Source organism: Sus scrofa, chromosome 7 (assembly GCF_054392235.1).
Source record: "Sus scrofa isolate SSC_HxYL_T2T_F1_AM1 chromosome 7, Sscrofa_HxYL_maternal_Yorkshire_Landrace_v2.0, whole genome shotgun sequence".
NCBI lineage: Eukaryota > Metazoa > Chordata > Mammalia > Artiodactyla > Suidae > Sus > Sus scrofa.
In genome coordinates, this window is record NC_139389.1 from 38543381 (window position 1) to 38566812 (window position 23432).

Below are 23432 nucleotides of genomic sequence, written 5' to 3' on the forward strand. Positions count from 1 at the left end.
TGCCACCATGTGGGCACAGCTGGGTGGGGACTTGTACGAATCGCCTCACGCACAAGCCAGGTGAGCCGGCTGGGATGCTGGAACAGCTGGGCTGGCGGGCCCCCATTTGCCCTGGGTCTAGTCTCCGCACATGTCTTTCCAGAAGGGCAGCACCTTGACACGAAGGCTCCGGGCCACCAGGGAGAAAGCGGGAGCGACGAGACATCTAGCCCAAACTGGCCAGTGTCCTCCAGGCCACATTCTATCAGTCAAAGCAGACCAGGGCCAGCCCAGACTCAAGAAGGAAGAAATACCACTTGGATGCTTGTTCTCTGAGTCCACCATGGAATGTACTTCCACTTGATGGAGGATCTTCCACTTGATGGAGGCAGTGGCAGAGAACTTGTGGCATCTTGACCTTGAGGCTGACACAATGTGTCCGAAGCCTCCGAATTTGCCCCTGGGGTCTAGTCCAACCTCCTCACGTGGGATGTGGGGCTGGGGGCTGGGGGCTGGGGGCTGTAGTAGGGAGGGGGAAGCCACACAGAGAGAGTCATGGATTTGGGGCAGGGGTCAGCCCACCTCGCCCAGGGGAGCCCCGGCTCCACACAGGGTCCTCTCACCAGCCTGGCACCACTGCCTGGGATTCTGTTCTGCACTGGCTGGTGTTTGCAATTAGAAAGTTCAGCGGCCCTTCCAGTGCGCTTAAATTAGTCCCCATGAAAACGAAATCATTTCATTTGCAGAGAAGGGCTTAATTGCAAGGGGAACGAGGCGAAGGGAATTCTGTTGCCTGTTTTCATTGAAGCAAATTACTGTACTTTCCCCCGTCTCCTCACTAAACAGAAGCAGCTCGGAAATCGGGCTCTAATCACCATGAACCCTCTCCCATCCGTCTTCCCAGTGCCTGCTCTGCTCTCCCCGCTCCTGAGGCCCTGCTCCTGATCGGTCTGTCCATTCAACTGGCCCGCCTGGGGTCTCACCTTGCCCCTGCACTGCTGAGAGCCTCACCCATGATGTCAAAGGGGCCTCCGCCAGGGCCTGGGCCCCACTCTTGGTGGAAGGGGACATCTCGTCGTCTTACCTGAAACCTGGCCCAAGGCCCTACTTGCTAAGGATGCAGAGAAGCCCCATTTCCCATGGAGGGCACCCCTGTCAGTGTCCCCCCACAAAGCCCAGGGCTGGTCTGCTTGCTCTCTAGCAGAGGGGGAGGGCCTGGCCCCCAGCCCATCTTCACCATGCTGACTTCTGTCCTGTGTTGCTGTGGGCTGGCAGGTCCTCGGGGTTCTGTGGGGTGTGCCCCAGGAGGGAGTCCGGCAAACAGACCCGTTCCTGTCCGGAGAAGCACCTTCCCCACCTGCTTCTCTGCCTGAGGGCCCCCCGCCCCCGCCCCGGCTCTGAGTGTCCAACCGACTCCCTCTGTGCCCAGTGACTCCCAAGGAGGGGATGTGGACCCTTCAGGGAGCAGATAACAGGCTGGTACCTGCAGGGGGAAGTGAGACACGTGGCACATCTGGTGTTAGGAGAGAAACAGAGGAGGGGCTGGGCCCCAGGGGCTGTGCAGGGTGGGGTGCAGCTCCAAGGCCCCACAGGGATGGTGGTCGGAGAGAGTGAGCGCCTAGAGATCGTGGTGGGGGAACAGCAGAATAGGTGGAGCAGCAAGAGCCGAGGCTCAGAGGCAGGAGAGGGCCTGGCCTGAGTAGTGGGGTAGGGGCAGCAGGACAAATCTAAGAGAGGCTTCCCTTCCTTTCTTTGGAGAAGGGAAGAGAGCGGGCCTCTAAGCCTGGCCCCATGTCTCTCCCAACCTCCCCACCTCGAGAAGGGATGAGAGCAGCGCCTGCAGTAAGGTTGGCATGAGGAGTCGGTGGGCAGCTTGGTGTGCCAGCCGTGCTGCTATCCTGTGTTGCCTAGTTGTGTCATGTCTTTCTTAGTGACTTCCTCTGCTCCAGGCACAAGCTGACCAGCCCAAGGTCCGGGAGGATAAGGGTCCTGGTCCGAGGAGGCTGGTCCCACCTCCACCACCTGGAAGCATGGCAGCAGGTGGCCTGGCCCCCTCAGCCCTCTGCCTCCCTGAGACCCCCTGTCCAGATTCTCCTCTTCTCTCTGGAGTGTTCTCTGGGGACGGAGCACAGACACTGGCCTGGCTGCTCCAGGAGGCTCTTCTGGGAGAACTGGGCTCACCTCCTGCATGGCCGCTCCGCTGTCCTTCCCTTTGTGTGAGGCGACAGGATAATGGATTTGAGTCCACACAGCTGCCTCAACGAAAGGATTTTTTTTCAGGGCTCAAAGTCAACGGTGTGTTAATTAAGGAGGAACAGCTGCTACAGCAATTCTTCGGATAAGTTGGTGACAAATGGCTGTTTGCCTTTTTCCTGAGCAGAGGCTCTGGAAGGTGGTCTGGAGCCCCCTAGGTGGGCATCCATGCCTAGATTTGTGGGGTACGCCCTCCGCCAGCCCTCAAGCTTCTTTCCTGGTGCCATGGAGTCCAAGGGGGCCGTTGTCACTGAGGAAAGACAGGGTTGGCCCGGGGAGCCCTGGAAGGGACTGGGGAGTCAGTGTAAACTTCTCAACAACATGCCGCTGCAAGATACCCTCAGGCCCCCCTGGAGAAAATCCCACCCCCGGCACTGCTTCTTGTGATGTAAGGGCCACCTGAAGGGGGCTCGGCCCTTCAAAGCTGAGGCCACAGAGCTGAGCGGCCGCCCACAGCCCTGCGCCAGCGCCACTGCAAAGGAAAGTGTGGCTGGCAGGGGCCTTTTGTTATTTCCTTTATTTTGATCTCCAGCCCGCTCTCCAAACAGCTTCATAGAAATAGAGCCTTGCGTTTGCTCCCTTTCCAGCTTAAGACAAAACGCGGCAGCAGGAAAATCTTTCACTGAAAACCAGAAAAGATGGGCTTGGTTTTGCTGGGTCATTTCTGGGCCCTTGACCATCAACTTAACCACCAAGTTCGCAGATGACAGAGGTTGGCAGGAAGGTGCCCGTCACCGCCCCAAGGGTGGGACCTGCGCGGATGGGGTTGGCAGGCGGTGGAGTGGCCACAGCTCAGAGGCCCAGAAGGGAGAGGAGGTGCCACCCTCAGCTTGCTGCAATGCTCCGGGGAGAGTGTGCTGGTGGAGTGGCAGGACCCCACGGCACTCCCAGCACTCCCCCACGGGTGGGGGATGCCCTGGTGTTTCCCAGGGCCCGGGCCCAGAGGAGACAAGTTGGCTGCCATCAACCTCCAGCCTCCTTAGGGGACACCACCAGCTGCAAGAAACCCCATCCAACCTGGCTGCTGCCACCTCCCACTGCCAGGGCCGGGCACCTCAAGGTAGGCAGAAACGCAGAAATGGACTGGAGGAGAAACGCTCCCTCTCAGGGACCAGGTGCACCCTGTGAGCTCACCAAGCACGGTGGGGTCCTCACCCCGTGACCCTCTTCTCCGCTCACCGACCTCTCCGGGCCAGTGCCGAGCAACTCCGCACATTGCCTTTCTTTACACGTTGCTTTGGGGCAAGAGGGGAAGAACCAGACAAGAAACACATCCATTTTTAATAAATAGTTTATTTATCCAGCAGTTTCAACCCTGATACGGGGCCTGCAGTCTCTTCCTCTTCGGCTGGAGCCTGATTAGGAGACTGCTGCTTTGCCACGGGGCTGGCGCTTGGATTGCAGCCCCGCCGATCACCCGGACATCAGAGGAAATGAGAGAGTATTGCTCAAATGAAGGACACTGGAGCTTTATTAAGGAAACAAAAAATACCGATAAGACCAGAAGGGGTGGGTAAAGCCTTTGGAGGCAGCTGTTCTGTCTCCTCGGCCGGCTCCTCTTCTGCCTGCTGTGGACGAGCACGCGGGGCGCCACTGCTGGAGGCTCTTCGCACTAACAAGGCCCCGTGGCTATATCTGGAGGCCCTGCGCCCAGCCCCCTCACGGCAGCAGTGCTGTGCTGAAGTTCTCGTCCACCTGCCAGGGTGGGGGCTGTGGTGGCGGGAACAGGGTGGTCTTTGCCCACAGCAAGCGCCAGGTCCCGGGGTCCTGGACACTGCCTCCCACCAGGTGCCCAGCAGCAGCCATGGCCCTCCCCCCTGCTCTGGGCTGGGCCCACTCCTGGTTCCACCCGGAGGCCACACCAGCTGCTGACCTCCTGGCCCGAGGCCTGTGGGCCTGGCCAGCTCTCCCTCAGCACCCGTCCTGGTTTCTAGCACCTCCCCTCTGGGGTCAGGGGCCCGATTAGCTGGAGGACAGGCCTCCCTCCCCTGGAGCTCCGACACCCCCGAAGGCACATAACCAAGCTGCTCCCCCCCAGCTGCCTGGCCCGCAACCCGGCCCACCTGCTGCCTGGCGCCCACCCAGCTGCACACTTGCTCTCAGGGTCTCATGGCTATCGTGCTTTATCTTTTCATAACACACAAACCCTTCAACCCTTCTTCCCTTCTCTGCCAGCAAAACAGGGCAGAGCACCTCCACCCTGCCCTCCAAGGAGCCGCACGTTCCCCTGAGGTCAGCTCTGAGAGTCTCACGGAGCCTCTGCAGGCAGGGTCAGGAGGCGGGGGAACGTCAAGGCAAGTGTGAACGCAGCACTGGCAGGACAGCGGCCCCTCACGCCCCTGGGGGACTGGCCTAGGTCAGGCTGAAGAGGAACAGGCCCCCACACAGGGCCTATCGCTCCGAGTCAGAGAAGGCGGAGGGCTTGGTCCACCGCCACACCAGCATGTCTTCCCCGGCCACTCGGTGGGACTCTGTCTGGATCCGGGATTCGTTGGAGGCCAGGAACTCCACGGCCCGGTCCCAGATCCGCTTCATGCGTCTCCTGCAACAAGGGGGGGGGCTCAGCAGGTGAGCGTGCCCTTGGCTGCCATGCCCAGTGCTGCCAGCGCAGGCCAGCTGTCTTCAGATGCCCTTGTACAAAGGGGGGACAAAGCTGCAAGACTCCACCCAGAATTATGTGCTGGAGGAAAGCCGGCAGGTGCTGACAGCACTGCTGCAGAGGAGAAAATTTCGCAGATTCTCAACCATCTCTGCTCCAAAGATGTCCAAGGAAAGGAGCCAAGGGGCAAGGTGTCCAGGGGAGGGGCTGAGCTTCCTGACTCTTGCTGGGACCTGCGGCCGCAGCCCTGGCAGGTGACCCCCCCCCTCAGTGCTAGCTGCACTTTGATGCCTCGTGTGGGCCAATTAAGGAGCGGCCCCTGGCTGCTGAGTGCAGGCTGTATGGCACCTTGGGGAGAGACCAGGTGCCCGCCCGACTGACCGTGGGCCACAGTGCTGGAGCTGCTCCTGCAACCAGGGCCACCAGCTGGGCCCTCGCAGTGCCCAGAGTCCCTGCTCCACCAGTGCAGGCAGGTACCCCCTCCCCCGGCCAGCCCCTCCCCCTCCAGACTGGACAGGACGATTCCAGGGCCGTGGGGGAGGTCTGCTTTGACATCACCCCTTTGGTGTGCCCTGCCTATCTGCTCGCAGAGGGAACCAGTGTGTGTGAGTGGGACGGGGCTCAGCAGGGGGTGGGCACACAAACTGGGAAGCTCCCCAGAGGGCCTGTGAGTCAGGAGAAGGGGTGTTGCAGCTTCCTTCCTGGGGGGGCAGTCCTGTCACCAACCAACCCTCATGGCTGCTTCCACTTGGTCGGTCCGGCCAAGGCCACACCCGCCCCGTCCTCGGGGGGAGGCAGCCAGCGTGCGTGGGGGCCCTCCAGGTGCCCACACAGGGCTGACAGAGCCGCTTCGTCCGCTAAACCACCTGGGTGGGCCAGGAAGAGAATCTGAAGACCAAGAGGCAACTGGCCCGAGCCCCTGGGGCTTCCCGATGGGGTAGAGACCCTGCAGGTACTGGCCAGGCTGCGCTGCCACTTCCTGCTCTGGTTTAGGCGACTCTGCTCTGCCTATAGTTTTAGCCAAGTGAGACGGCTCCTTTTGAGGACTCCCAAGCTTGATGCCAACTCAGTGAGGTGAGGCCCCTCCCCTGACACCCTGTCCCCTTCCCGCCTGATAGCACACAGGTGCCCCTGTAACTTGTCTCCACCCCACCCCCCAGAACTGAGGCTCCGGCAGGCAGGGTTTCTGCTCCCTCCTTTCCCCTTTGCTCCGTGCCCAGTGTGGTGCCACCTGCAGCAGCTGCATAAACATTTGTGGGCAAGTGAGCGCATGACAGCCCTTCACCACAGCCCCTGCGACGCAGGATCATCTCTGCTTTCCGGCTCACTCAGGTTGCCACCCATAGTCACATGATGACCAGTCCTGGCAGGTCCAGCAATCATGCAGGAATGTGAATCCACCATGTGGCCTCCCCGAGAGCTGGGGGCCAGCAGGGAGCACACGCCCCACACTGCCCAGGGACTGGGGGAAGCCGGAAGTCATCAAGCCCCTTGCCATTCAAAAGGGGCCCTTAAATGCTCTGCTTCCAGCTCCTCCGGCTGGCAGCCAGGGTGACTTAGCACAGAGCATGGCACCGGAACACAGAAAGGATACCAGCCGCGGTTCTCTGAACACATTCCTTAAGCTCCCTGTGCCTCAGTTTCCTCGTCTATGAAATGAGTACCACTGGTCTCCCTCCCAGGGGCCTGCTGAGAACGAAGGGAGCCAGTCTGCCTCTGTGGTGGAATCAGAGCCGCTCATGGCAGGCTCTCAGCGCGAGCGCTCAGCATCACTGGGCCAGAGACCAAGGTGAGGCCTGGGCTGACATCGCTGTGGGCCCTGCTGGCCACTGCCTGGGACTCCCCAACTGCACCCCCACCCGGTTTTGCTAGGAATCCATCCAGCATCTTGCCACATGGAAGGTGGACCTGGAATCGTGCATGACAATGGCCAGCCGGCGCCCTGGAAGCGGACCCCATGCATTGCCGTGAAACTGTGTCTCCCAACAGGAGCACGCATGCGCGTACGGGAACTGGAAGGTGATGCCTGCGGTAAGGGGGGTTTCTGACTGTGGGTCATGGTTAAAAATGTTTGAAAAACATTCTTCTCCAGCATGCCAGTCACAGATTCAAGAACAGATGAGGCAGCGCGGCCTCAGAGAGCATGTCGCTGGCAGCTTCCGGTAACAAGAGCAACAGGAAGCCCATCTTCCCTGCTGGCAGCAACCAGGCAGGCCGCCCCAGCAGTCTTGTGACCATGAGGAACTCCAGCAGCCGACAGCGTCCAGGGAGGAGGGTCCCAGGGCCATGGCTCCCGAGGCCTGGCTGCCCTGTGCCTGGACGTCTGCTCATGGAAACCCATCAGGCTCTTCCCGGCCGCCTGCCTGGGAAGGAGGGAGCCCAGGGCAGGCTGCCCGAGGCCTCGGCACCCACAGGGGCTTCTGCACCTGCCCCACACCCACCCCAGCCCCCCAGGACTCACCGGCTCTGCGGGGGGATGAGGGTGTCGCGCACATGCAGAATGCCCACGTACGGGTAGCGCTCCATGTCCTGCTCCCAGTCCACGTAGTGGTCCTGCACCACGTCTGCGGGACAGAGGCAGGCTTAGGGCTGGGCCCACAGGGGGCCGGCAGCCCTCTTGGTGGGGGCCACGCACCTATAATCTTCTTCACCATCTCGTACATGGCCTGCTCCTCCTCTTCCAGCTTCCGCCACCGGTACCTCAGGAAGATCAGCAGCCCCCACAGAAAGGCCAGGCCTGCGGGGGGACGAGGCACCTTGAGTCCCTGTTGCCCTGCCCTCAGGCACCCACGGCCTCAGGAGGGCAGGCCCTGGGCCTGAGGGTGCTCTGAGCACCTGGTGCACGTTAGGCCCAGGGCTGGCAAGTGGGAAACGGGGCACAGAGATGCCCAAGGAGGTCAGGCTAGGAAGCAACCCGAGGCATCCAGGTCTCGGCCCGGGCTTCCCGTCCTCCACCGTTGCACAGACATACATACGGCCTTGTGTTCTGAGGTGCTGCCCACCTCCCGGGTGCGGGACTGTGCTTCCACCTGGGTGTCTCTGCAGAGCTGACCTTTCCGCGCTCAGACACCGAGGTCTCTGCTCAGAGCAGCCCCCAAGGAGCCTCCCTGCGGCTCAGCCCTGGGCTGAGAGCTGCTGACCTCGTTGAGGGAGTAACACAGGCCGATCTCCTGCCGTGTCTCCCTGGGGAGTGGCTGCACCCCGGGGTCCCAGAAAGGAGAGGCTGACGGTCCCCTGCCCTGAATCAAGAACACTCTCTAGTCACCTTCACGTTCCAGCCACCGAGTCTCCAGGGGCAGAGGTGACCCGGGCCGAGGCTGACCTGCTCAGCTCCTGTCTCACCAGACAGACCTCAGGCTCAGGGGCAGAGACGAACCCACAGGCTCGGGCTCCGGGCTGGGCTCACGCCCAGGGGTGCTGCTGAGCCGGCCCGATGAGGGTAAGCGGCAGGGCTGAGAAGGGGCACCAGGACTTACACCAGAAGAAGATGAGCACGTGGGTGGCGGCGGTGAGCAGGGCTCGGCTCAGGCGGCAGGCGACCCCCATTCGGGGCCGGGCAGACTCCAGGCAAACCACCTTGTCCACTGTCGTCACCAGCTCAGATGGGTCCTCCCCTTTCAACCTGGAACAGGACGCAGGGCTATAAAACCGCCCCAGAGCTCTGAGGAGCCAGGGTGGGGTGTGGTGGGGTGGGTGGGGGGTGCTCTGGGGGCCTTCACCTGCTTATGAAACAGACTGGGTAGCCTGGCTGCACTCCTTCCAGAAACTTCCCACCTTGGCTACTTAGAGAGAAAAAAGCTTTAAAGACAGCAGCAGGCTCCAACCCCTGCTGCTAAAGTGACGTCCCCTCTGTTGGGTCTTTGACAGCCCCTCTCAGCGTGTGGAAGATTAAACTGTAAATTGCATTCCCACCTCCCAGCAGAGAGAAATGGAAATGTTTGCTGACTCGCTTTGCAAGAAGTGAAGCCAAGTCTGGGCGGGTGTGCTTCTCCCCAGCGACCAGGAGGCACGGGAGCTGTTTAAGTGCAGAGACCACGGGGCGCCACGAGGCTCAACCACCGCCAGGCTCCCGGGGGCCAGGCCCCGGCCCTGCTCTGGACGGCACAGCGACGCTGGGGCTCAAAGCAAACCGTCTCAACTGCTCACGCTCCACTTCTCGCGCCGGCCGTGGGGGCTGGGCTCAGCGCCGCAGGCTGTCCTCCCCAGCATGACAAGGCATTGTCACGTCATTGGTCCTCTGTGTTAGCGGCCTAGGCGCACGCGGCTGAGAAACTGAGTTCTCTGCCTTTCCTAAGTCACAGGAAAACTGCTCATCCACTCAGGGACGCTTTTTTTTTAAGCCCATGGATTTTAATCATGCCAGGCATCTAGTTACCAAGCTTTAGGCTGAGCTGCCCGAGGGGCTTCTGCTGCACGTGCCGCTGATGGAATTAGTCATTTGGGGGATCAGAGGGGAAGAGAACAAAACCCTAGTATGCACTGGCATGTCGGCGGCTGTAACTGGAGCAGAGACCCCAACAAGCCCCAAGGCGAGGGAAGGCGGACGAGGGTGTCTCTCCAGCAGGGGACCCTCAGTGCCCCCCATGCCGGGGCCTTTCAGGAGGGTGGCCCGCTCGCTCTCTGCTAACACAGAGAAACGGCAGCTGCCTGGCTGGAATACAGTCCAGTCTTCCCCTCCGCGATCTCCGTGCGGAGGGAAACCAACGTACAGACTCATTTCATCTACACAAGGAAGGTGGCAGCGAGGGAAGGACGTGCAGGAAAACGCCTCCACCAGCAAGTCGGCGGGGCGGGTTGAGTGCCCAGGGTACAGCTGAGTTAGCTGGCCACCCAGCGGTCAGCCTGGCCCCGGATCCTGTCCGGTCCTGGAGCTGCTCTTGCCACTGCCCCAGCCCTGTGTCCCCCGACCGGTGGGGCTGGACAGCTGGAGGTGGGATCGGGCGGCGCCCACACTCACCAGATGCCCACATCCTTGTTGCTGCTCAGGATCCAGGTCAGCGCGGCTTCGAACTTGGCAGAGGAGCTGCTGGTCACGTTCTGGGGGGGAGAGGGAAGAGGGGAGTGGGCTCACTCCACCTCTGGGCCAGAGGAGCCCCTCCACGCCCCCAGCTCTGCTCCATCAAGAGCACAGCAAGCCGGCAGGAGGACCGGGGGCTGGCGAGAGGGTGGTAAAGGTTGCAACCAGGAGCAGGCTTGGGGCAACAGTGCAGGTCTGAGACGGCCAAGCGAGGGGACTTTTCTCAGGGACTGATGTGCTGGGCCAGGGAGCTGGCCGCTCATCTTGAAGAAGACAAGAGGCATGGGAGTGGGGTCTTGGGCCAGTTCCCCCCACCCATCTCAGTCTCCTCTTCTGTGACATGAAAACTAGACGAGGTGATTTCTTAGGCTTCTTCCAGTTCTAAATGTCCCTAATTCTACCCTCTCAAGGCCACACGCAAAACCCGATGGACTCCAAGCAACCCAGATGGTAATCCTGAGGGAAGAGAATGGGCAGGATAAATGTCTTTTTGTTTTTTCTTTTTGGCCTCACCCATGGCACGTGGAAGTCCCCAGGCTGGGGATGGAACCTGTGCCACAGCAGTGACCTGAGCTATTGTGGCTCAGTGGTTAACGAACCCGACTGATATCCAGGAGGATGAGGGTTCAACCCCTGGCCCTGCTCAGCGGCTAGCATTGCAGTGAGCTGTGGTATAAATTACAGAAGAGACTCAGATCTGACGTTGCTGTGGCTGTGGTGCTGGCTGGTATCTGTAGCTCCGATTCGACCCCTAGCCTGGGAACCTCCATATGCTGTGGGTGAGGCCCTAAAAAAGACCAAAAAACAAAACAAAAAAAAGTGCTGAGATGGGAGAAAAGTGAGCTGGAGGAACAGGCCCCAGGGTACTTACAGGAGGGGTGCAGGCAGGGCCCACAGCAGTGCCAGGAGCACCACCCGGCTCTGAATGGCTCACCTTGGATCCTGTCACTGTCACTTAACTTCAGGTGGCCTAACACTCCACTGAATTAAAAAAAACTTTTTTTCTTTAAAAAGGGAAAGCAAACAAGCCAGAAGCAAACACAAATGAAAAAAGAAAAAAGAAAAAAATCCCGCAGGGCTTGGAAGATCAACAGACAGGCCTGGGACCTCCAGGAAGGGCGGCCTGGCCCACTTACTGCTATGTACTCCTGGGCTTCCGTTACAGGGATGCATTTGCTTTTCAGCTTCTCTGGATTTCCACACTCAAAATTACCTAGGAGGGAAAACACACATTCAAACACAAAGAGGAGGTGGAGAAAATTTACCCTGAAACCAACTGAAAACTGCAGCAAGGATCAAGCCATCAGCTTTGATGGGGAGCATGTGGCCCAGTGGCCCTGGCTTCTGTGGGCATCTTCGCTCTGCAGCAAGATCAAAAGCCACTTAGCTTGGATCGATTCCAGATCATTAAAACCTGACCTGCAAAGCAGTGTGGCGATTTGCATTAAATGACTAAAAAGCTGCCCAATACCAAGGTCTGTTTGCAATTGATCCCTAAAAGGATCAGACAGGCGGCTTTGGGAGGCGCTGGGACGGCACTATAAATAAACACAGCCCGGAGGGAAGGCAGGCCGCAGGCCCACTGCACTGCAGGACTCTGGGCTCTGGGACCAGGCGGGTGACCAGGAACGCCAGACCCTGGAGGAAGGGGTGTCTGTGTCTTGGGCAGTGGGGTGTGTACCAAAGCTCCCTTCTGCTCACCCTGGGCACTGGCTCCCACCCAGGGTGGAGCGGGGAGCCTCTCCCTAGTCCTGCCCAGGCTCCAGGCCCGGCCAAAGGGCCACCTTCTCTGAAAGGCCCCCAGCTGCGGGGGCCTCTTATTTAGCCAAGTTGCTCTGGACTTGGTGACCTGCCTGGCCCTGGGCTCTTAATTGCCCACTGGATTCACCTGCCCGGCGCGGCCTCACCACCAGACCCCTAGGAAGCAGGACAGTGCAGGGCTGGGCCACGACAAGACCCTTAACCTTCATACACAGCCCGACGGCCCTCGACCTGGCATGGCCTGGCGCCTGTGGGTGACCAGTCTGTAGGTCAACAAAGCTTTAAAATGATTCAGCATAAATGACACAGCACCACTCAAATTGCCACCACATTTGCTTTCCTAGCACCTGGTTCCCTGCTCCTGCTCAAATGCCTACCCTGGCCCTCAATGCCTGCAGGATGGAGCTGATGGTCCAGAATCCTGGCCGGCCAGGGTGGACTCAACCGCCCTTTCCAAACCCCACTTCCTCTCTCCTTATCCGAGTGGTCACCTGCTTCCAACTCCGACCCTGTGATTTCTGCCTCTACGGCCCTGCCCTTCCCCTGACAAAGGCACAACCAGTCCCACCTGGGCTTCCAGGCCTTCGCGGACGCCACCTCCCCGAGACGCTTTCCTGACCGCTCCAGCTAAAGGGTGTCGTGCCTCCCAGAGCTTCTGGCCTCTTGGTTCTCCCCCAGCGGCATTTTCTATCACCAGGGGTCAGGGGAACAGATGGCCTGTCCCTTCTCCTAGACCTTGCGCAGCCTGTGGGCACGACCCTGGGCTGAGTCAACTTGTGTCCTGCAAAGGTCAGCATGGCGGCCCCACCACAGCTGACATCCAGCAGGAGGTGGGTAGAGGGCCTGCGTGCTTGCAGCCTGCCCCAGCCTGGCTGGTCAGAAGCCTGAAGACCAGGCTCTTTGGGGGCATAAAACGGAACCACACATGGAGTGGGATGGAGAAATGTCACCTAGCATCCACAGGTTAGGAGGAGAGCTGCTCAGCTTTATCCCCTGGGGGTCTTCCTGAAAGCCAGACGCTGGGGAGCTCCCACTGTGATGCAGTGTGTTAAGAATCCTGCATTGCAGCAGTGTGGCTCAGAGTCAATCCCTGGCCCAGAAACTTCCATATGCTGCAGGTGTGACCCATAAAGAAAAAAATAAATCAGACTTTGATTCAATAGGTTTGGGGTGGGACCTGAGATTCTGCAGTTCCAATAAGCTTCCAGGTGACCCTGGTTCTGCTGGTCCTTGACCACAACTGAGCCACAAAGGTTTAGGACACCCCCTTAGGCCAGAAATTACATGCTAAGCCCCTAGGCCACAGAAAGATGCCCATGATGACAGTGATGCTGTGAGCCCCAACTCTTGTCTCCTCCTCCGAGCTCACAGGTGCCTCCCTGAGCACCCTGGCCTCCCACCAGTCAGCAGCGGGGGGAGCAGAGCCGGGGCCCACAAGCTCGGCCCTGAGGGCTGAGGTCCACGCAACCTTGACTTCCTAGCAACAACCTCAGATAGGGCTGGCCCCGTGGGTGACGGGCACCTCTCAAACATCCCTTAGACTGAGTGCTCCCTCTGATTCTTGTGCCCAGTAAGCCTAACCCTGGCCTGAGCACTGAGTTCTCATCTGTGGCATCAGTGATGCTGAGCCTTCTGGAGGCCAGTGTCGGGGAGGATGCAGCCTAAGGCAGCTGCCGTCTCTGGCCTCAAGGAACACATATACCAAATAAACCAGTGGGGTCCTCCAGCTGGAGTTTGCAGGGGTGTTTATGAGGGTGCTAAGAATGCCCTCCTCTAGAAAATAGCACTTGACTTTCAATTGGTTAAGACAAGATATCCCAAGATCACTGGGTCAAAGGGGGAGATGGAGGCCCTGAGACATCAGGGTGGTGCAACATCCCACAGCCAGATGGAGACACCGGGGCCCTGGAGCACTGGACAGGCCTGACTGCTCAGGTCACCACTCAGCTCCGGCCACCTGCACGAGCCTCTCTGCCCGCACCGGCCTCTCCACCCAGCCTGGGCATCCATCTGGGGCCACGAAGCCCACAGTCTGGAAGACTCAGACTCCGAGAGGATCTGAGGCCTGGCCCTGCCAATGCAACGTGCACCCCCAAAGCGTGAGTGAGCAGCACATCTGCTGAAGGGCCTATGCAGGGGCCAGGACCCCTGGGTCCTTAAAGACCCCAAGGCACTCTGCCCACGTGCAAGGTTAAAAAAGGCTGTGTGAATGAGAAACAGGAAGGCGGGACCTGGCTTGTAGGGGTGCTCCAGGAGAGAGCTGGCCACCCGGCCTCGACTACGGCCGTTCCCAGGGTATGTCAGGTACACTCACCGGCTTGGGTGGCCAGGAAGTTGTAGAGTTCGTGCAGCAGCTCCAGCAAGGCCGCCTTCTGTTTGGCCTGACAGAACTGAAAAGGCAGAGGACAGGCGGTCAGCAAGGCGGGGCGGGGGTGGGAGGGCATCTGCTTTCACGTCCTCAGCTGCACAGTCCAGTTCTAAGCAGTAAGGCAGACCTCATACTTTAAGCCACAACTTTCGCAACGGTGGGCCCGGGACAGGGGCCATGAATACCGGTTAACTGACTGAGAAGGACACCAAAAAGCAGAGGCAGGCTGAAGCAGACACGGTGATGAAGGGCCCGCCAGCCTGCAGGCCCCCGGGCCCCTGCCCCATGGCTCCTGCTGGAGAAGGGCTGTGAATCAGAGGCCACGCGGCTGGGGGCAAACGTGGAGCCCTGCTTCCTCGGAGGGGAGAGCTGACGCTGTCTGGTGCAGTCCTGTGTCCCCGCGGGCTACTCCTGCCCACTCTTGGGGACCCATGGGCCTGTCTACACTCTACTTATGCATGGTCTGCTTTGTGAATTATCTTCTGCAAATGTTTAATCTCCGACTGGATTCCCCTAGAAATGGAAAGTTTCAAGGAAATTTTTTTTTTTTTTTTTTTGTCTTTTTGCCATTTCTTGGGCCACTTCCGCGGCATATGGAGGTTCCCAGGCTGGGGGTCGAATTGGACCTGTAGCCACCGGCCTACACTAGAGCCACAGCAACTCGGGATCCAAGCCACATCTGCAACCTACACCACAGCTCACGGCAATGCCGGATCCTTAACCCACTGAGAAAGGCCAGGGATCGAACCCGCAACCTCATGGTTCCTAGTCGGATTCGTTAACCACTGCGCCACGACGGGAACTCCCTCAAGGAAATCTTGAAACTGCAGGGAGAAAATGTCATCTGTTGAGAAAATCTGTGTATCTTCTGCTCCAGCACCTGGAGCAGACGTGACGCCATTTTGCTTGCCTCACTTGATTTGTAACATTTGGAAAAGGCCGGGTGCCATGCTGAGCTGTCTGTACATGCGCGGGCACTGAACCCTCACAAAACCCTCACTGCACCCGCACCCCAACCTCTCAAGCGAGGAGCCTGAGGTTTAGAAACCTTACATGCGCCACCAAGATCCCACACTCCTTAGTGGAAAGCCACACAGAGGCCGGCCAGTGGACTCCCAACCTGCCCTCTACCCTTGAGGCCTCTCTGGGCGGTCATGGGGCAGAGCCCTGCACCAAAGTCCAGGGTCTCGACTCTAGACCAGGCTCTGCCCCTACAAAGGAGCCAAAGTCGCTTTCCTTCTAGGGCTTGTTGGTTGCCCTGATCTGATTTGGTTTCAAACAGTCTCGGAGGCAAGACTTGTCCCCTCATGTCACCTGAAGACCCTAAAGCCTCTACCAGGTATGAAACAATGTAACGCACACGACTATAAATGTTCCGAAACAACTCACCTGCCTACTAGTGAGTCAGAAACCCCAACTTTTTTTTTTTTTTTTTTTTTTTTTTTTTTTTTTGCTTTTTAGGGCCACACTTGCAGCGTATGGAAGTTCCCAGGCTAGAGGTCAAATTGAAGCTACAGCTGCCGGCCTATACCACAGCCACAGCAATGCCAGATCCGAGCCGAGTCTGCGAACCACACCACAGCTCACGGCAATGCCAGATCCCCCACTCACTGAGTGAGGCCAGGGATCGAACTTACGTCCTCATGGATACTAGTCAGATTTGTTCCTGATGCACCACAATGGGAACACCCCAACAATTTTTAAAGAATGTTTGACGATATGGGAAAAGGTGACAATTGCGTGCTAACTGCAGCTAAACATACAGAGGTCCCGATTCCACAGACACAGCGAGAGGAGATGGGAGGGAAACATTCCCCACATGATAATGGCTCTTATCTCCAAGCAGCAGAATCATGGGTGATTTTTGTCACATTTTCAGAACTTGCTACATTAAACAGCTCTCATTGTCACCACCATGAAAAAAGTGGTAGCAATTACTAAGGTTCCAAAGTCACAGGTGTTTAGGCAAAGCAGGGCTGATTCCAGGACAGAAGGGACTGGACGAGGAGACAGCCTGACTAAGACAACGGCACCCACTCCCGGGCTGTCCCCGAGGTGTTGGCAGCACTGAGCCGGAAAGAACCAAGAGTCACAGACGGCGGAGAAGGGGAAGGACCCGTATATTCGAACTCAAATGCCCTCTGGTGAGCTTGAGCGGCACAAAGAACGAACATCACCAAAGTCAAGAAGCACCTCCCCACTGCCTGTTCCTGTGTCCGCCCTCCCTGAAGGCCAAGGTGCCCCTGGAACCTCGGCTCAGCACCAGAGCTCAGCCTGGCGGCTGATGGGCGCCTGCAGTGGCCCAGACTCCGCTGAGCCGGGCTCTGAGGTTATAAGCATGCAGACGGCGCGCTGAGCGGGGTGCCCGTCGCGCTGTCGCTAGCGGGACACGAGCACGTCCAGCAAGGGGAGGGCCACGGGCCAATCTGTCCTGCGGTCCTGGGCCGGCGACACTAAGACGTGTGGGAGACCAAGAAACAGAAAGCACACAGCCCGTCTCTAAATAAAAGAAACCAGAAGAGTCTTACAGAAGAGTTTCATTTTTTTTTTTCCTGTTTTGGTTTTCGGTCTTCAAAAATTCTATTTTCCCCTCCTGGCCATGCTTCTGGGCCTCTTCCTTCAATCATCGACTGCAGTTTTTTTGAGAAGGCAGCTAATACTTACCCTGAACCTGTTTTTACAAAACAGTAGGGAAGCCAAGATATCTGGTGGATGCACGCAATAAATACATGTAATAAAAACACCCCCAAATATGACACAGCAGAAGCCAAAGAGAAATAAAACTGGCTGTCTGCATCAGGACGGCCCCTGGTTACGTGGGTAAGAGTCCATGCATGGGCCTGGGAATAACCTCAAGTGGCTTCTCTCCAGCCCCTGGTGACCTGCACACTTAGACCACTAAGTCACGCCCTCTGGCAGCACAAGACTCCTCCTGGTAGGATTTACGACCTGAAAATTTACTGCCTCGTATCTTCCCCACACTGCCACCTGTCCCAGCATCCCAGCTTCTCGCTAATGCTGTTTTCATGACTCATAAATGGATGGGACTGCTCACCTTCCCAAATATTATTTGTAGGGAACATTAAAGCTTCATAAAACAAATCTATAGACTAAGAGGGCTAACTCCACTTCAGATGTGTTTAAAACAAGCCCCGGATGACGTTTCAAATCAGAACAGTATTTTCAGAGCCACAGACATCGACCGGAGATTGCGCAATTGAGACCCCGGTCTCCTGACCTTAAAAAGCTGCGAGCCTTTCTCTGGAAGCCAGGGGGCTTGAGAGGTTCTTCAACCACAACCTACAGCATCCAACTCAGTTCCCCATCGGCTCAGGCAGATCAAAGTCCTTAGTACCGTGATTGATGGGAGAGCTCCGGTAACAAGCCCGGGGCTGGAGCTCAGGAGCTCAATCCTCTCCGTTTCAAGTGCTCCTTCACTGCCACAATTGAGTCTGACACAAACATCACAGAACATGATGCCATTCTGGTACATTACAGGCAGCTCTCCTGAAAATGATCCCATTATGATCTCTTTCTGGGCCAGTTTACCTCCTGATGGAAGCCAACATCTTTGGGAGGAATAATGAAAGCTAGAGAAACACAAACTCACCTCATCTGTTTTTCTCTCACAGTCCACTGGCAATAATTTCACTGCGACCAAGAAGAGAAGCACAGAGGAAATTAAAAGTGTGTGGATTGTGAGAAAGGATACAAAAAGGGACCACTCTCAAAATTCAGGGAAAGTAAAACATGAGCAATATAACGATGGGGATTAGAAAGATGTCTTTTAAGTAAGGTATTTAAAAAACACAGGCACTAAAATGTAAGGAGGTTGAAGCCCTGGATTAGAATTAGGATGTCTGTGTCCTAATCCCAGGAGTAAAACAGCAAAGGGACCTCAGGCAACGACTCACTTAACCCACCACTCTGAACCTCTGACTCGTCATCGTAACGTGGGCTCACTAAAGCCTTCCTTGCTTCACTCAGACTCAGCCTCACACAAGACAACATTCATGATGGTTCTAGATGTTGTGAACAATGTTACGTTACACAGGCATCGATACCATCATGGGAGAAGTCAGGGCAGAGCCCAGTGTTCACCCAGGAGCTGTGTCTTAGAGCCTCTCGGCAGTGAGGCCATAGCCTGCTTTCCGACATCACCAGCGTACAGTGAGCACTGAAACACGCCTGGGTCTGTCTAATTCCTCCAGCAGGTGGATAAACTGCTCTCAGTCAAGAAATTATTGGGATGTGGGCACAAGTCTGGGACCCCTGCGTCCGCAGACCTACTCATCCATCCAAATATCCACCTGCTGCAACAGCAAAGACAATTTAGCATTTCCCTGCATTTTGGCTGCTCCTGCCAGGCAGGCAAAGAGGGGGCCTGGGCTCAAGGCTGGGAACGGTATTAGTCATGTTCATTCTCTACAAAGACTTGGTGAACTACAGAATCACTTTATGCTCAAATTTGTAAAGAAATCACTTCTATGCTGTTTCTTATTCAACTAGAGCCCGGAATTATGGGAGAAGCAAATTTCCCTTTTAGGAAACACACAAATCCTAAACTATTGGTTAGCATAGAGTACCCCACAGCTTTCTTATTGGTGTGTCTTATCCAGTAAGTGTGGACAGAGGCATGGCTGGGAACACCCTTGAGATGCAGGACTCTCTTTTGGCACACTCCATGAGGGCGCTGCAAACAATGACAGATGCCACCGTGTACATCACTGTAAACTCTTTCAAAGGTTCTTCCACACCTGTCTCATGGGCAGGGCTAGAATAACCTCCTTTTGGCAAATGAGTCCTGTGGTCCAAAGAAGTAGAGCGTGCAGCCTTTCTGGTGCTGCAAAGTGGGGTCCCCAACCAGATCTATCCCTGAGTAGTGACACGTAAGGTGCCTTCCAATGGGCGCTGATGTGTGAATGAGCAAGAAAACAGAAGGGATCAAAGAACTAAGCAGGGACGGGTGGATCTGTTAGAGGGATGTGTTAGAGGGTTGGCTCTGGAGAGGGAAAAGGAAAAGTGACTCCAGAAAGGGTGCTTCCAGCACGTGGTTGAAAGGGAGATTAGTAGGCAGAGCTGGGACAGAAAATGCGAACAGGAGAAAGGTGACAGAAATGACTGCGGATCCAGGGATCCTGGTCACTCCTCCCACGGCTGGAGGAAGGAGAGCCACAGTCTGGAGGTTAACAGGCATCTGACAGGTGTGGGGTGTGCGGCCTGGCGCTGAGGACGGGTCGTCCCGGGGGGCACGCGCGCGACCAGGGCCCTCCCCTGCGCCGGCCAGGGACGTACTGCTGTCTCGCGCCTCCTGCGGCGCCGAGGGCTGGCCCATCTTCACCCAGAGGATGCCCAGAAAGGCGAGCAGCAGCCCCAGGCTGGCCCAGAGCAGCAGCCGCGACAGCCAGCGCTCCAGCCGCCGCCCCACCTCGGGCCGGGCCCGCGCCGCGCCCGTGGGACTCGCTCTCGTCGGTCGCAGGCCCGGGCGCGGGTCGGGGCTGAAGAGGGCGGAGGACGGCCGCGCCGTTGTCGGGGCCGAGGCCCACCAGCGGCGGACTCCGTGGCCCGGGCTCGGCGCCGCCCTATCGGGCGTCCGGGAGTCCTCGTCCTCCTCCGAGCTGCCCCGGGCCGAAGCGCGGCGTCTGAGCGGCGCAGGGCGGGAGGAGTAGGCGAGGCCGCGGCTCCCGGACCAGGAGGGCGGGGAGACCCCGAGGTCGCCATAGGCCCCGGAAGGCGCGTAGGCCGAGCCCGAGGCCGGTGAGGAGAGCCAGGGCTCCGACCGAAGGGAGGCGGCGGCCGGGCGGGCGCGCAGCGGCGCCTCTTCGCGCAGCCGGGCCTCCTCGCGCAGCCGCTCCTCGCCGCGCAGCCGGGCCTCCTCCCGCAGCCGCTCCTCGCCGCGCAGCCGGGCCTCCTCCCGCAGCCGCTCCTCGCCCCGCGCCCGGGCCTCCTCCCGCAGCCGCTCCTCGCCGCGCAGCCGGGCCTCGCCCCGCAGGCGGCGCAGCTTGTTGCGGTAGACGTCCCGGGTGGTGTCGGTGATGGGTCCCGGCTGGAAGCCCAGGGCCTGTAGCTCCCGCCGCAGCTCCAGGTCCGACAGGCCGGCCATGGCCAGGACACCGCCCCCTGCCCGGCCCCGGCGCTCACAGCACCGCACCCGGAACTGTTCCCGCCGGCGGCCGCGGCGGAGCGGGCGGGGCCCCGCGCCATGATGGGAAGGGCGGTGTTTCCGCCATGTTTGGAAGGTCTGCGCCTGCCCAGTGGGCCGTCCATGACGCGACCAGACCCCGCCTCCGAGACGCCATGTTGAGAAGGTCTGCGCCTGCCTAATTGGCGAACCGGGAAGGGGAGGCCAGACTCCGCCTCTAAGGTCGCCATGTTGGGGAGGTCTGAGTGTTTGGAAGGGTTTTGTTTTTGTTTTCCTCTTTTATTCCTCACTTTGCCCAGTCCTTCTCCTCTGTAAGACCAAGTGATCTTTATCTCTGAATCCTCCGTCCCTTGCGCAGTCCCTTTCCATAGTACTTATTGAGTAATAAGTCACGTTGTTTTAACGGATGAATTACTTGATGCAGAGAGTGGCTTGCAAAATCCCTTGCTCCGGTTGTCTGGGGACCAGCGCGCTCAGGGAGGGGTTCTGGGTCGGGGAGTGGACCCCAGCTGTGCTCACGCCTCGCAAAGCCCCGGCGTTGCGGGCCCCGCCCTCAGCCAGGGACGTCCCATCGTGGGCAGAGGAGCAGTGTGCCCCTGGGAGGAGGCCGCGTGGCCAGCGGTGGGGTTTTCAAAGGAGAGAAGTGTAGAGTTAAGAGTTCTCGCTCCCAGCTGCACCATTAGACGTGCGTTCGTATCCAGTTGACATTTCCAGCCTCCAGGAGGCAAGGATGAGGAGAGGTGATATGTTCTCGGAACGTGGCTGGCACGTGTGCCCGGGTGTTTACACTTGACACTGGTGCCGCGTGGAGCCTGCGCTGTGTGCTTCCCGAGGCTCTCGGCAGAGAAGCCGCTGCAGCTGCGGGAGTCATGGGGCGTGATGACAAATGGAATAAGGCTATGTGTCGTGGGCTTCCTTCTGCCTCCGCATTCCTCATCGCATTCCTCATCGACTGCCTTTCTCAAACACTTACTGTCGGCCTCAAGGGTTCCATTCCATTTCTACCTCCAGTGCAGGTCGCTCCTTCCCGCAATCTCCCCGCCTCCCCTACCGTCCCTTTGAACCCGTCCTGGGCAAGGTCTCTGCCAGCGTTTGCATTCCCGCCCCTTGCTCTATCGGCGCATTTATCACTGGCCACCTTGCGGGTAAAATTACAGCCTGGGCTTGGTCAGCCTCCCGAGGTAGCCTCCCCATCACCCCTGACTTAGCTGCTCCCATGTGGTGCGATTTCTCTCACCAAGTGTTGTTTTCTTTTTCTCTGCCAGTGTTTGCACGGAATGCCATGAATTTGATATAGTGATTGCCTAACACATATACCACATAATAGTATTTTATTTCTTTCTGAAGCACTGTTTGCATGACAAATGGGTTGGTAACATTTGTGCAACTCCTTGCAGCTGTGCAGTTCAATATATAAAGAATGAGCCTTTCAGCATCAATACCGGCCCTGTGAATTCTAAGAGGGCTTGAAACTGATGCTTAAACAGACTTCACCTTGCAGCATTTGGCAGAGTTATGGTCTATTTCAATGCAGTGGGTTTGGGGCGATTTAAAAACATACTGAATAGAACCCACCCCCAGGGGTCCCCAGTGTGGGTTTTGTCAGTCTTCCTTGGGTTTGGGGGTCTGGGCTGCTGTACACACCAAGCCCCAAGTGACCCCCCAGCCTTCCCCCAGCCCCACCCAGCCCTGTTGTTGTGGCTCCAGCCTAGAACCCATCCAGTGCAGTGCTCCCCCCACCCCACCCCAGGTGGCCCACCTCTGCCTTCATGGTGGCAGTGACTAGGCAGTCCTTGGCCTTGTCTGGCTGGGTGCCGGTGTAATGCACCACCACTCGCTACTTCCCTTCTTCCCCCTCTGAAGAGAAGCCTCATGATCAGACTGAAAAAAGCAGAAAAAACTCTCAGGAGTCCAGGGTCTTCCCAGGTCTCCGGTCTCTTTTCTCCAGAACTCCCTGCTGTTAGGTTTGCTGAGGGAGGAACGTGCAAGGCCAAGTTAGCAAAGCAAGAGAGATTTATTAAGGCATCAGAGGGGGACGGGGCTGAGCTCAAGATGGCACCAGCCCCGACTGTGAGGAGATGCTAGGCTTGTAAAGGAACTGTGGCTGGTGTTCCTAGCAGGGAACTTGTGGCAGGATCAACAAAGAAAGAGGGGAAGGTCAAGGGAGGGGGCAGGGGCGCCCATGACAGAGGGCGGTTAATCCTTGTAGGTGGCTAAGCTTGGCAGGCAGTTGTTTTCCGCAGGCCATTGTTTCCTGCTGCCCAACTTGAGAGGGTGCAGCTCTTATGCTGGGCTGCACCCATGTCTGAAGCAGGTCTCCATGCTGAACCGCCACATTGGTGGGGGGGTGTGTCTCGGTTCTCCTGGGAACCCATCACCCACTCTGCCCACCCTCCCAGAATTGATGACCCTTCAGCGCCTGCGTCAACACTCTGCGCCCTCAAGGCACTGTTACCCACTCTAGGGGTTTTTTTGTTTGTTTTTTTTCTTTTTAGGGCCGCATGCATGGCATATGGAGGTTCCCAGGCTAAGGGTGTAATCGGAACTGTAGCCACTGGCCTACGCCAGAGCCACAGCAACGCAGGATCCAAGTCATGTCTGCAACCTACACCACAGTTCATGGCAACGCCGGATCCTTAACCCACTGAGCAAGGCCAGGGATCGAACCCGAGTCCTCATGGATGCTAGCTGGGTTCATTTACCACTGGGCCACGATGGGAACTCCCCGCTTTAGTGTTGATGCCGCCCACTTTCCTCCAGGCGACTGTCCCCTCCAAACTGCATCTGGGTGCTTCTTTGCCTCCATGGCCCGAGCTGTGTCTGGAGTTGCCACGAGGCCCCTTCTCACCTTCTTGGATCTGCCTCTCTGTGCCTCCGGTGCAGCGCCAGAGCTCGGCCCACTGGGGATGGGAATGTGTATTTCAAAGAGCAAAGGTGACAGCCATCCTGAGTGCCCTCCTTTCTCATCACTTTGTTGTGTTTTTTGTTTTTTAAGGTGAGCAGCTCAGGTTGTGGTTGGTTTTCCTGATTAAAGGCAAATGAGGGAAAACAAGCTCCAGTGTCTAACTCTACTTCGTAACCACATCCACACTTAGCAGAGCAGAGGAGCCGCGTGGAGGACACTTCAGATTCCCTGGGGGTTTGCCTGGCCAGCCGCCGGCCTGCTAGCCTCTCTCCATCTTGGCAGAACCTGATAATAATAACAGCCATAAATCTTTTAGTGGGTTCCTTTTTCCTTCTCCTCCTGTGAAAAGCCCCACACACATTTATCAGATCCTTAAAAGCACCCCGGGACCAACCGCAGACTCGTCCT

General features: G+C 57.9%; 1 protein-coding gene across 2 annotated transcripts; it reads right to left on the minus strand.

Moving 5' to 3' along the window:
• Positions 1–3509: 3509 nt before the first annotated feature.
• On the minus strand, positions 3510–20136 carry LEMD2 (LEM domain nuclear envelope protein 2). 2 transcript variants are annotated; one of them, XM_005665892.4, is made up of 9 exons: positions 19273–20136; positions 17588–17628; positions 13924–13999; positions 10985–11061; positions 9789–9868; positions 8308–8453; positions 7467–7568; positions 7293–7395; positions 3510–4774 (listed from the first exon to the last, which is right to left on the minus strand). In XM_005665892.4, the coding sequence occupies exons 1-9, from the start codon at positions 20078–20080 to the stop codon at positions 4624–4626; spliced, it is 1584 nt and encodes a 527-aa protein (XP_005665949.1). In that variant the 5' UTR covers positions 20081–20136; the 3' UTR covers positions 3510–4623. The 2 variants fall into 2 exon arrangements, with proteins under 2 accessions (XP_005665949.1, XP_084823076.1); XM_084966950.1 differs by lacking the exon at positions 7467–7568.
• Positions 20137–23432: the final 3296 nt, after the last annotated feature.